The sequence below is a fragment of the Carettochelys insculpta genome, chromosome 3, assembly GCF_033958435.1.
Source record: "Carettochelys insculpta isolate YL-2023 chromosome 3, ASM3395843v1, whole genome shotgun sequence".
NCBI lineage: Eukaryota > Metazoa > Chordata > Testudines > Carettochelyidae > Carettochelys > Carettochelys insculpta.
Window position 1 is genome coordinate 178,034,142 of NC_134139.1, and position 12,407 is coordinate 178,046,548.

Sequence of the window (12,407 nt, forward strand, 5' to 3'; positions counted from 1 at the left end):
CGGTTAAGAGGAACTGGCGGGGACCGGATCGCGCACGTGGCCAGGAGCGCACAAGGGAGCGGCGCGCACCAGCGCATGCGCAGTCTGGCAGAAACTGCTTGGAAGATCCGATCTGCGGCGCCGGGCGAGCCCGACACCTAATGTGGAGCACCCATGGGGACACTCGAAGAAGAAGCCATCTTCCAGGACAAATGGAGAAAGAGAGAAGGTTCCAAATGGCTTGGAGGTCCTGTGAGTTGGGAAATGACTAAGTTAAGATTCTACTTAAGACAAGTTCTGACACCTGGAGATAAGAGTTGTTCAAGACCCCACACGACTTGCAGTATTATATTGTACTGAACCACTGTCTGCCTTTGGACTACTCCAAAGTAGCCCCATCTAAGTTGTATTTGAGTAGTTTATTGTTAAGTATATTACGTGAGACCGTGTCAAATGCTTTACTGAAGTCCAGGTATATCACATCCACTGCTTCTCCCTTATCCACGAGGCTCGTTATTCTATCAAAGAAAGCTATTAGATTGGTTTGACATGATCTGTTTTTAACAAAACCATGCTGGCTGTTCCCTATCACCTTACCACCTTCCAATTGCTTGCAGATGATTTCTTTAATGACCTGCTCAAAGATAATGGTGGTTGTCAAACAAGGGAAGGGGAACCAGAATCCATGGGCAACTCTAGTTTGTTGCCATCTTTAACAGGACTTTTTGGACCCCTTCTTGGGGTGGGTTGTGCCCCATTGAGTCAAGAGTGCTGGCTGGCTTGGGCACCATTTGTAGGCCCTGCTCTTATCTTAGCCAGAGGGGACTCCTGCTGCTGGTGACTCGCCAGGCTTGCAGGCTGGGTCAGGAACATATAGACCTAGGGTCTTTAAGGTAGTGTAAGAGTCCTTAAGCCAGTGAAATTTCATTGTCTGTCTGCTCTGTAAATAAGATATTTACATAAAAGGGAGGCCCTCCAGCAATTGCTGATGCCATTGTGCACACTGCAGCATCCGTCATGTCCACAGCCACCCAGAGCCACCCACTGGCTGCCACTGCCTCCGCCTCAAGGAGTGCGCTGAACTCCTTCCTCAAAGATTCAGGAAAAAAGCCCTCAAATCTGTCAAACATATTACGTGTGTAGTGGCCAAGGAGGGCCTGGTCATTAGCCACCTGCAGTTGTGGGCTAGCCAAAGAATAAACCTTATGACCCAATAAATCCAGATGTTTGCAGCCTATTTTTCAGCACTGCCCCCTGTTGCTCTGGCCTTTCCTTATGGCTGATGGCCTCTACTACAAGGGAGTTGGGAGTCGGGTGAAAATAGAGGTATCCATGCCCTACTGCTGATTCCATTAAAAGTGCCCACAAGCTCTTTCCCTTCTTAGTATGGTTCTTGAATAATTTGCAGATTTGGGTGTCATGAGTAACGTACCTCTTGCCAAGACACTGTAGATAACTCTTGTATGAATAGAAAGGATATATGCATGAAACACCAGCTTTGAAGCCTGGGAATCATGACATACCCCATCCCTAGGTAAATGTCGTATCCAGGAAAATGAAATCTAAGTAGGCTAACTTATCAGCTGGTTCAAGAAAACAAAAAACAAAACAAACAAACAAAAAAAATCTAAAGAGATGCTAAGTAGAAAAGATTTAGCCACAAGTTGAAGCCAGAAATTCCAACACACCATCACTGATAGCAGAAGGAAGTGAGAGTGAGTGGAGCACACAGCACAGCACCTCTTCTATTATGCCAGTGTAGTGCAACCAGAGCCACTCCTTTACAGATGCTCAAGTGTAAAATCTTCCAACCCCAGTGCATGTAGGGAGCGTGCACCCCTAATGTGGAATTGACAGAAAAAAAATCAAAGAAATATTGCATTTTGGAAACTTTATACAATTCTCATTTACATTGCTCAAGACTCATTTAAAAGGAATTTTGGGGGAGAAGGGGCTTCTGGAAGGAGGGTTTCCTTCCAGAAGACCCCCACGGGCTGTGCACCTGTACGTGTATTTTGGAGCCCAGAAGAGCTTCTTCCAGATCCGAATCACATGCCTATATGCTAATGAGGTAAGGAAAATTTACATCTGCACCTCATTAGCATCTTCTGGACTGCTCATTACCATGCCATTTCCAGAAGAAGTGGCACACGTAGACACAGACAACATGGATATGAGAGATCCTTACTACATGCTGCAACTTGATGAATCTGATTTAAGAAGCACTGAGACTGGAACACATTACAAAAGCTTTTAGCCGCAACTAAACAACTTATGAAAACAGGATTACAATTTTGGAATATTTTCAGGCTCAGGGAGGTTAACCTCCCTCCTGCATATACCACTTATTACAAAATGATCCAAGTTTGTCAGCTCCATGGATCCAATATTTCTTTTTTCTTGAGTTTATTTAAGGGATTCTATTACTATTTCTTTGCCTTTAAAGCATTAATCATTACTACATTCATAAAGTGCTTTAATCACACCATCCTCAAGCACATTTGATTTTTGTCAAATGAGTAAATAATCACTATAATAAACAAACTCAGAAATAACAGTAATATGCTAGTTTATTTATTTTTTCTTCTATACTACTGGAATATACTTGATTGAACAAGTTTCCAAAATCATGCAAATTTCACACAGTATTTGCTACAATGATACAGATACATTATTTAGCTGACAAACACAAATGATTAAACAGTCTATTTCTAACATAAGAAAGCTGATATATTATCACTGAACTTCTGATTTTTCAATTTTATCCTTTTAAAATGGCAAACACTCATTACTTTTTTCCTTTCTATAAGCAGACCAAAAATATATTAGTAAAAGGGCATGCAGAACAATACTTCATAAATTCAGACATTACGTGCAAACTTTGTCCTGATGTAACAGCAATTACTACTATTTAGTGTAATGACTATGAAATTATATACCAACAATAAATAGAATACTCAATCAAATTTGAGAACATTATATAGTAAATATCTTAATTCTAATGCTATATCCAGACAATGTCCTCTACTAAGCTTATCAGCACAATGCACAAATAAAACTGCCAGAAACAAATCTATTATAGAACAAACTAACAGATGATAAAGGTGTACAGTTAGCCAAAAACGTATCTTAATATTTATCCAACATATTCTATTTCATATGTTGCACACACTTTTGGAGATCAACTAGTTCATGAAAGTATGAAATTCCACATTATCAAAGAGATAAAGGATATTACTAATGTGTCTTCTAGCGCCTGTAAATTCCAATGGAACACATGGTACAACCTTTTTCTAAAGGTAACCTATTTAATTGGAATATTTAGAAGGGATAACAAAATGTGAGTTTTGTGCATTGCAGCAGACTTTTAATGTCTAATGTTTTACTTTTATATCAAATACTCCTTACATACTTAATCCTGAAACATCTTTCCCACAAAAATTGTTTACTGAGAAATTTGATTTTTTTTATGCAGAAAGTACTGCTTTTGCTTCAGGAAGAGATTACATTTATTTACCTGAAATATAAATTGGAGTAAGGTGTAGTGAAATAGCATAGCTTATTTTTTTCTTTCCAAGAAAATGCATGGAAAAAAAATGCAGGTCTCTTAAGTGGAGGCTATTGAAAGAGATAATGCATATAGTATGATCATGAACTGACAAACCAGGGATTTAAAGAAAATTGTGACAAACAGACATGGTCTTTTTAAATTTTGTTTGTTCTTTTCACAGAATACTCTCTCTCTCCTCTCCAAAACCTGCTGTGTCTGAGGCTGTAACACCATGGAGCTCCGCAGAATCTTTCGAAAGCCTGGTATAACTTGAACGTTGGCTTCGCTTGTGGCCCACACTTTTTAGGTTCTCGTTCTGAACTGCAGTTGAGTTGGCGCTTGAGCCAGGGCGCAGTATGATTTGAGAAGAATCTCTGATACCTTCAATTTCTTCAAAATTTTGATTAGCTCGATTGGCTGGAGCACTGTTATTATTTAGGGTGACTGTACTAGGTGTTCTGTTCAGATTATAGACTTTCTGGCAAGCAGGCCAGTTCTCTTCAGGACTGCTTGCTATTAAGCTGCTCTCTGAAGGGCTTTTCTTGTCTTCAGAGCAAATTGACATACGTGCCACAGCTGGATCTTGAAGGCCACTCAGGCTATGTGGAATTCCTCTCTTTCCATTGTGGCTGTCATCTTCAAGCTCAATGAGATTTGCTTTTTCAAGCTGTGAATCATCTGCTCCATCATTGTGGAGGGAGTGGTTTGGAGAACTTTCATTGGACCTCACACCAGAGTCAGAGGAATCCTTTTTGTCTAAAAGTGCATCTGTTAAGAACTCCTTTGCTTTGATGAAGGTTCTGATAGGCTCAGATCCATGTTCTGGGGATTTTGGTTGCTTGTCTACTTTCCCATCCATTTTCTTGTCCTTTCCTTCCTTGAGAAGTGGAGTATTATCAGATTCTTCTGTTCCAGACTCATCTTCATCACTCGGCAGCTTCTGGTAGCGCAAAGTAACTCCTTTTAGTTTTAAATCTGCTGCCTGGAAAATGCTTGTTCTTTCTGAAGATTTCTTTCCTGGAAGAAGCTTGGAACCAGACTGATCAGATTTTTCATCTTCTTCAGTGATAGGATCCAAAGGAGAGGCATCATTAGTGGAAACCCCTGAGGTACTGTAATCTACAACATCACCCCTCTTCAGGAGAAAAGATTTTCGTCCATCATCTTGTTTCTGTTCAGCATCCTTTCCTTTTTCTTGTTCAGTATTGGAATGGAGGGAGCCTCCTGATGTGCTCTGTCCCATGTAAAAAGCTGCAGTGCTGTGGGGGGAAGATCTGCCACTTACAGTGGTAGAACTTGCACCCCCTTCTAACTGTGACATTTGAGCAATATATTCTCTATATGCATCCCTGTATTCTGCCTGCACCTTATCAGTAAGCTTTGAGATTTCAACACTAGAATCTTGAGAATTGAGACTTGAAAGACTTGGGGTTCGGCGAGTTTGTGACTGGAAAAAACAAAACACAATAAAAAATAATTTAATATTGCAATAGTATCTAATTCATGAATTAAAAGCTTTTCTCTGTAATGCAGCATGGCAAGTAAATTCTTAAATAGACATTTGAAAGATCTGTATATATGCTTAGCAGCCATATTTGTTCATTAATCAACTTTACAAAAACTCATTCATCAACTCTGCAAACACAGTCATTTCATTTCCACTGCAAAAAGAAATTACATACAAAGCTGTATTTCATCAAAACATATAAAGTTTATCCTTTTTAAAGTACTTTATAATTCTTAATTTGGTATATTGAGTTTAGGCTTTTTTTTTCCCTCACACACGTTTTTATATATGTATATATAATTTTTAAATTAAATTTCAAGGATATTTCATCGCCAAGAAACATTTGTGAAGCAGAATTCTCCTAATAATTAAAAGCATTTATGTTGACTGTATGCTACAGAAAGTTTCATGGTATTCAGCTGGTTTCAGAAAAATCAGGCTCTCAAATTAAGAATATTAACTTTGTTCCTCACCTCTCTGCTCTTCTATCTCTTCCACCTTGCTCTTGGTCCTACATGCATTCCTTTTATTTTTCTGAGTCTGTTCCTTTTTTTCCTCAAAAACTGTTCAGCGCTTCCTTTAGCAAGCAATTATATTCAAGAAGCCATAGGAAGGATCTTATGTGCGGGCTTTAGTTTGGTTATCCCCTCTATAGTAATCTTACAGTCTTGTGGTTTATTAAATATTGTTAACAACTCCTCTGAAGATTCTTTTCTCTGTACTAGAATTCTCTGAAGTCACTCAATGTGATTAATGCTGAATAAAACAATGTCTAATATAAGCATCTTCCATATGCAATGAAAGACAACAAGCTGTTGAAGCAATTTAATACCTGCAATGAAACACTGCAGTCTCAAAGGTAGATAAGGTAAGTTATATGTTTGCATATTCCCTAGTGAATGCTGTACAGCTAAATTAGTTCACTAAAGAGTATTTAATTTGGTTACCAGTTTCGAAAAGGTGCTTTTTCCCCTTCAGAGGAGCTGGGTTTTGTTTCTTTATTCATTGATGCAAACTTTCTACATATACTCTCACCAGTGAATTCCAATGCTTTGAAATAGTAGACAGTGAAACTGACTAACTTCTTACTTTTCTTAATTAGTATATCTCTGTTGTGATTTTAAAGTTGTGACCTTTCAGTATCAAAAGGATTTTTTGAAAATGTTTTTCTTTCAAAATCTTTGTTTCTGTTATTCCTGGGCTCTTGATATGTAATGAAAAACTACAAATGAAAATCAACGAGACACACCATATTGGTGTTGCAAAGGGCATATGGAGACTTGATTCTACCAAAAGCATTCATGCGAAATGTTCATTTATATCTGAAACCATTTTATGTACATTTCAGTGACAACTATGATGATTAAAAAGATTGTTCAAGAGTTGTAATTAATTATTTTGGGTGCCTCAGCTTCTGGGTGCCCAACCTGAAATGCCTCATTTTCAAGAAGTGCTTAGCATCCATCCTCTGAAAATCAGGTCTCAATTTTGGGGTGCCCAGAATCTGAGCCACTTAAAATTACTAGTCAATTTTGAAAATCTTCATCATTGCCTTAAAGCATTCATTCATCTATCAACTGTATAATCTGAAATTATCTGTAACAGACCAAGATATCTAAAACTGCTCGTATTTAGTATGATTTTAGAAATTATAACCCCAAAATTACATGGAAAAGCTTGTGGGAGATGAGAGGAAGATCCCAAATCCAGAATTAAATGCTAGATCATTTGCCAGCACAGGACCCAAGCTCTGGCATCAATCTATACTGTGCTTGTTGGAATTAATAAAATAAAATAAAAATCAAATATATTGCTCAACCTTTCAGTAGTACATCCTGGTAGCAAGTTATTAAAATATTTACCATGTTTGGGGAATGAACAGTATGAGTAATAAATTTTAGCTGATGAAATGTCTAGTATGTACCTTCCCTTATACAAGATGAGCTAATTACTTGAGTCATACTCTACCCTCAGAAGGGAATTACTAGGGTGAAGGAATAGCTATTGAGGGTAACAGAAAATGAGGACAAGGTAGCAGAAACAGTCCATTTTGAGGGTTGTTCCCTATTCTCTCTCTCTCTCAAAACTATGGCCTTGGGGCGAGCCAAGGAGCAGAGGAGTATGGATAGACAGAGTAGACTTGCAGCCTGCCCTGTGATCTAGGAAAACATAATTTTCCCACATATTAGATAAACAAAAAACATCTCTTCAGTAAATACCTGCCAGCTCAAATTACTGTGATGTGGAGGAGCTTCATCAAGACCCATTGTGTTCAGTTCTTCAAAACTGAAGTTAAGAGTGTAGGGAACCTGAGCTGAAATGCCTGTAAGCTCAGTGTGAGGCAATTCACTATTATGCACTGGACGATGAGCAAGCTCATTGTGAGGAATCACACTGGTAACACGTTCATTCACTGCACGAGAATCTTCATTAACAACCTGATTTTCTGTATTTCTCATTTCAAGTACCTTAAGATGTAAGAACAGTACAAATGTCATTACACAGCAAAGAAAGATAAAATGGTTTGAGCAAGTAATGTTTCTTAAATTGTAACAATTGTATTTCAGACAAAAGGAAACAAAAAAATGTAACCTGATTTTTAAAAAAAAATCATAAAATTATATATGATTTTGTGAATAAATCACCAGAAAAGACTATTTCTTTTTATGGAACTGTCCTCATTGTCAACAATGAAATCATAATTAAAATTGTTACTGTATATAATTTCTTTAAAGTATTAACATGCCAAAGACTATCCATTCTCAAGTATGCAATTTCTGTAGAACAAAATGCTAATTAAATGTTTGAGTGAAAAAACAGATATCACATTTAACAGTTTTTATAAACATTAATCTTACAACAAAACACTCTCTAGTTGCCCTCACTATTTACAAGTCTGTGAATTAGCAGCACATACATTTTGCAGTATAGGAATACAGCAAGAGTTGTCAACTTCACTGCATGGTCACCCCCTTCTGACAACAAAAATGACTACAAGAGCCTGCAGAGGGGACGAAAGCCTAAGTGCATCAGAGCCCACTTCAGGCAGGGGACTAAAGTCAAAGCCCAAGGACTTCAGAATGAGATAGATAACTTGTAACCTGAGCTCTGCCAACCAGGACCTAAGCCCTCAGGCTTTGTCCCAGGGTGGTGAGGTTCAAGTTTCAGCTTTGGTGTGGAGTCCCAAAAAGTCTAACACCAGCCCTGGTGACCCCATTAAAAACAGGGTTGCAACTGACTTTGGGGGCCTCTCCCAACCCATAATTTGAGAACCGCTGGAGCAGAGAATCAACACTACTCAAACATCTTGGTGAAGAATTTAACAGTCTTTGATAATGGTTCCTAACTCCCATTAAAAATATTACTTACCCTCAAGCTGAAGGAAGAATAAATCTTTTAGGATACATTTATGGCTTGCCAGCATCACAGGTACAACTGCCCCTGAATGTACAGCAGGGGTAGTCAATATGTGGATCACAGACCAAATCTGGGCCACCTGAAACTTTTGAATGGACCTCAAAATCTTTTACAAAAATAATTGATTACCCCCTGAGGTATGTCTTTAGTAAATCCAATAGTACTAGTAGTTTAGATTTTGAGTTTTAAGATGCAGCAACATAATGATACGTGCTTCTATATTTACCATGAGAACTGACTTATATTAACAAGGATAAAGTAAAGTAAGTGAGGAGTTCTACATCAAATATAAAATAATAATCAGCTCTCTCTCAATATAAAAAATTTATGAAAAACTCAAAATTTTATCTTACTGTGCTTCTGAAAAGGTGCCAGTCACCAAAATTCATGTTCATCTCCCGCTTCAGTTCATCGATATTACACTGAGCCAAGACACGACCATTTATGTTTGCCTAAAAAGAATAAGTAAAATTATGAAAAAGTACTTAGTACTTTAAAAAAAACAAAACAAAACAAAAACTCTGTAAACATTTCATAAGAATATTTATCAGGAAATAATCTTGGACTTTACAATGATTTTTTATTTCTATTCTATCATTTACTTAAAAAATATTTTTATTTTAGTAATCTTGACTTTGCTTTTCAAACCTTAAGATTCCTTCATACAACAGAGATCACCTTTGGAAGCACTGAAGTGTATGTTGTGGACTACCAATTGGCAATTTCAAGATTAAATCCCTATTCCCCATCTGGGTAAATGAGAACTGTGGTGATGACAAACTTTCTCCCTTCAAAGATGAACTATGCATTACACTAAAGGATGATGGATTAATCAGGAACAAATTTACTAGAAATCTAGTCACGCTTTACTAGTTGTAGAGACATGAGGACAATATACAGAGGAAAGAGGTTAACACAAAGGTCAAAAGTATGTCTCAGGAAAGATTCTACCCAAATCCTAACTTGCTTCTAGCAGTCCAAAATGCCTGATCAGACTAGGATTTTCCTGCTTTAAGAGGCACTGGTGCGTGGATGGTCTGTAATAGGTAGCTCCAGAATTAAGTTGTATGAAATAAGGATAATCTCATATTGGTGAATGTGACAGAATACACTATAGCAGTCATATTATACAATAATCTATGTACAAAATAAAACTGGTAAGGTATCATTTGAAAGTGGGCTATGCTTCTGGCCCAGGACTCCACAGTCACCCTTCCCTCCCCCGATCTCCACTCTTCTCTCATCTCCCTGAGCTTGAACTCCAGTGTCTTGGAAGCGCTGTGAGGATGGGAGAGGAGTTGCTGAACACAAGGCTCCTGATTTTTCCCTGTGAATGTTCCAGCCGCGGAGCATCCACAGATGCTGGACCACAGATGTTGCCAGACAAAGGAAGTCCTGATTATAGAGGTCCAACAAATACAAAATAAAATATTAAGGACATTTTCTTTGCATGCAAGATGCTTTATATACTTTGAACATCCACAGATTAAAATACTACTTAATAGATTTTTCATACAATAAATCAAGTAAATAATTTATTTTATGCATGCACCCCTGTGTTTCAATTCTGCATAAACGACTGAAGCACAATAAGGGATCACCTTTCTTATAGTTGCAGAGTACTGAGGTAGCATACTCTGATCCAGCCCTTCTATCTGCTTCAGCTTCTCACACACAGCTTCCACATTCATGGAGCTCAAAGTCACATGTGATCCTCCTGTAGCTGATCCTGTGATTGTTCCTGTTCCCTACGCAAGTAGAAACATGTGCACAAACAATACATTCAAATACTCAGTGTGTCTGATGCAAATCAAACACTTTCTTCAATTATATGAACTTTCAGAGATGGAGCTAAAATGTCAGAATATCAGGATTAGTGCCAAATTATCTAAATATAATTATAAAATATACTAATATATGGTGGTAGTAACAACAATCACACTGAGAAGAAAATGGCTGAAACTCTGTCCATATTGAAAAAGTGTTATACTTAAACCTAACTAATTAAAACATTAATATAAAACAAAGTAATATATCAATATAAGTAAGGGTTAAACTAAAATGTGTCACCATTACTTTTGCATAGAGTTAACTAGGTCACATTTAAAAGCAAGCAAAAGCCTTTTATACAACCTGGATTCCACTGTTTTACCCAAACTCTTCATGCTAACTTCACACTAAGGGTAGATCTACACTACAGCAGAAGGTCAAATTAACCCAGCTACATAATTACATAGTTGGAGATGACGTCCTTCTAATTTGGACTTCTGTGCCATATCCACTTAGGGGGGTCCACAGGAGCATTTGCTCTCATCAACTTCACTTACTCCTAACAAGGGGCAGGCATAACAGTGCTGATGCCGGCGCTCTGTAAGTCTGATTAGGCACATCCCTTCTAGGCATACTAAATTGAACTCAGGAAGATACACTGTGGCAGGGTCAATCTTCCCTATGATGACCTAGGGTAACTCTCTCAGCTTCTGGAAATAACACCCAAAAGGATGCAGGGAGGGAAAATGAATGCGTTTCAAATGGCCAGTAAAAAGGCTTAGAGAAGTATCAGTTCTTTCTAGTTATGGGGCTTCAGTGCCACAGTAGGGAGATAGTTAAAGCAAGGGGAAGAGAAAGAAATTTAGGTCTGGAGAGAAAAAAGTCCAGAAGGAAGATGTGGGTAACACTCCCAGATAAAACAGTCCCAAATTATGAGATGAGATATTTCCTTGGTGTAATCAAGACTCTTATGGCATGTGCCTGGGCTCGGGTGGGGCAAAGAATCCATACTTGGATGCAAAGGATCGCAACTACAAAAACGCAGCTAGCAAACTGACAAAACAACACTATAAATATTTAGTACTTACTGGCAAAATCTGTGCTGTTTATGCAATATAATTATCTTATTAAAATGTATCTTGATAAACTGTCAATCCATCAGCAACATCTATATTGGTGATGTTTCAAACTGTAATGGATCCAATTATCAACTGATGTAGGGCAATCTGTAGAACACTCCTTTCTTTCTAAGTTTTACACAGACTCCATGAAAAGCACTCATTACTCAATAACCATTTTGACACTGGAAAACCACACCTGTTATTTATGCTAGAAAGTCAGACACTTTGCTTCTTCTGTAGGGCAAGCTCATTTCACACACCGGAGGCTCCTACCATCCTCCGTTCCCCCATACCACAAGTTTCCTGTTTGTCATGCTCCCATTATTATTTCAGAGATTACCTCCAACCTTCCTCATCATCTCCCTGTATACTGGTGTCTCACATTCTCCCCTTGTGTCAGGAACAGTGTGCCCCCTCATTCCTCTTTTCCCTCATCTCCAATATAATAGAGGCTCTGTGTGCTGCCTATTCACCCCTCCAGCCTCTGGCTGGGCTCTGTATGTTCTCAATGCCATTGTGTGCCATTCTCCCCTCAATATATGCCATGTACCACTAACTTCCCCTCTGCAAAGGTCTGAATGACCCACCATACCCATATCACCAACACCCAACCCACACGTGACAGGGGCTCCGTGTGTTATCCCCTTTTACCTCAACTCTTTTAATCTCTTTTCTATCGGGGAAAATTAGACATTCAGAACGTCAACATTTTAGACTGTGCTGAGAGAGATGATGAGGGGTGTCAATATCCTGGAAAGTGTCAATGGCTTCTTTGATATAGAAACAATTACAAAGATGAGTGATGCTGATGGATCTACTAAAGGCCTCTTTCTCCCCTCACCCTCCCCACCCCCTTCCCTATTCTGGGATTTCACAAAAAAATCAAAGGGTTTCTGCCCACTGATATATAGAACATTTCCTAAAATTCTGGACCTTATTGGATGTGGTGTTCAAAAGTTCTCACATTACATACAAATAGAGAAATTCCATCAAGAGTGATCAGTATAGCCTACATCAATTGCCCATTCAGAGCTCAGATTACTAAATCAGTATCGTCTTTTAA

At 38.3% G+C, this 12,407-nt stretch overlaps 1 protein-coding gene across 4 annotated transcripts in view; it reads right to left on the reverse strand.

Annotated features, from left to right (window-relative positions):
• Positions 1–2,531: 2,531 nt before the first annotated feature.
• The window catches only part of KIDINS220 (kinase D interacting substrate 220), a 137,941-nt gene continuing 128,065 nt past the window's right edge, over positions 2,532–12,407 (reverse strand). For 3 of the 4 annotated variants that reach the window (XM_074991232.1, XM_074991231.1, XM_074991233.1), the window contains 4 exons: positions 10,055–10,201; positions 8,807–8,905; positions 7,256–7,504; positions 2,532–4,976 (listed from right to left, as the gene is read on the reverse strand). In XM_074991232.1, coding sequence (XP_074847333.1) covers positions 3,705–4,976; positions 7,256–7,504; positions 8,807–8,905; positions 10,055–10,201 — 1,767 coding nt within the window. In that variant the 3' untranslated portion in view covers positions 2,532–3,704. Of the gene's footprint in view, positions 4,977–7,255; positions 7,505–8,806; positions 9,849–10,054; positions 10,202–12,407 lie in introns of those variants that run through there. The other variant, XM_074991234.1, reaches the window with a different exon arrangement.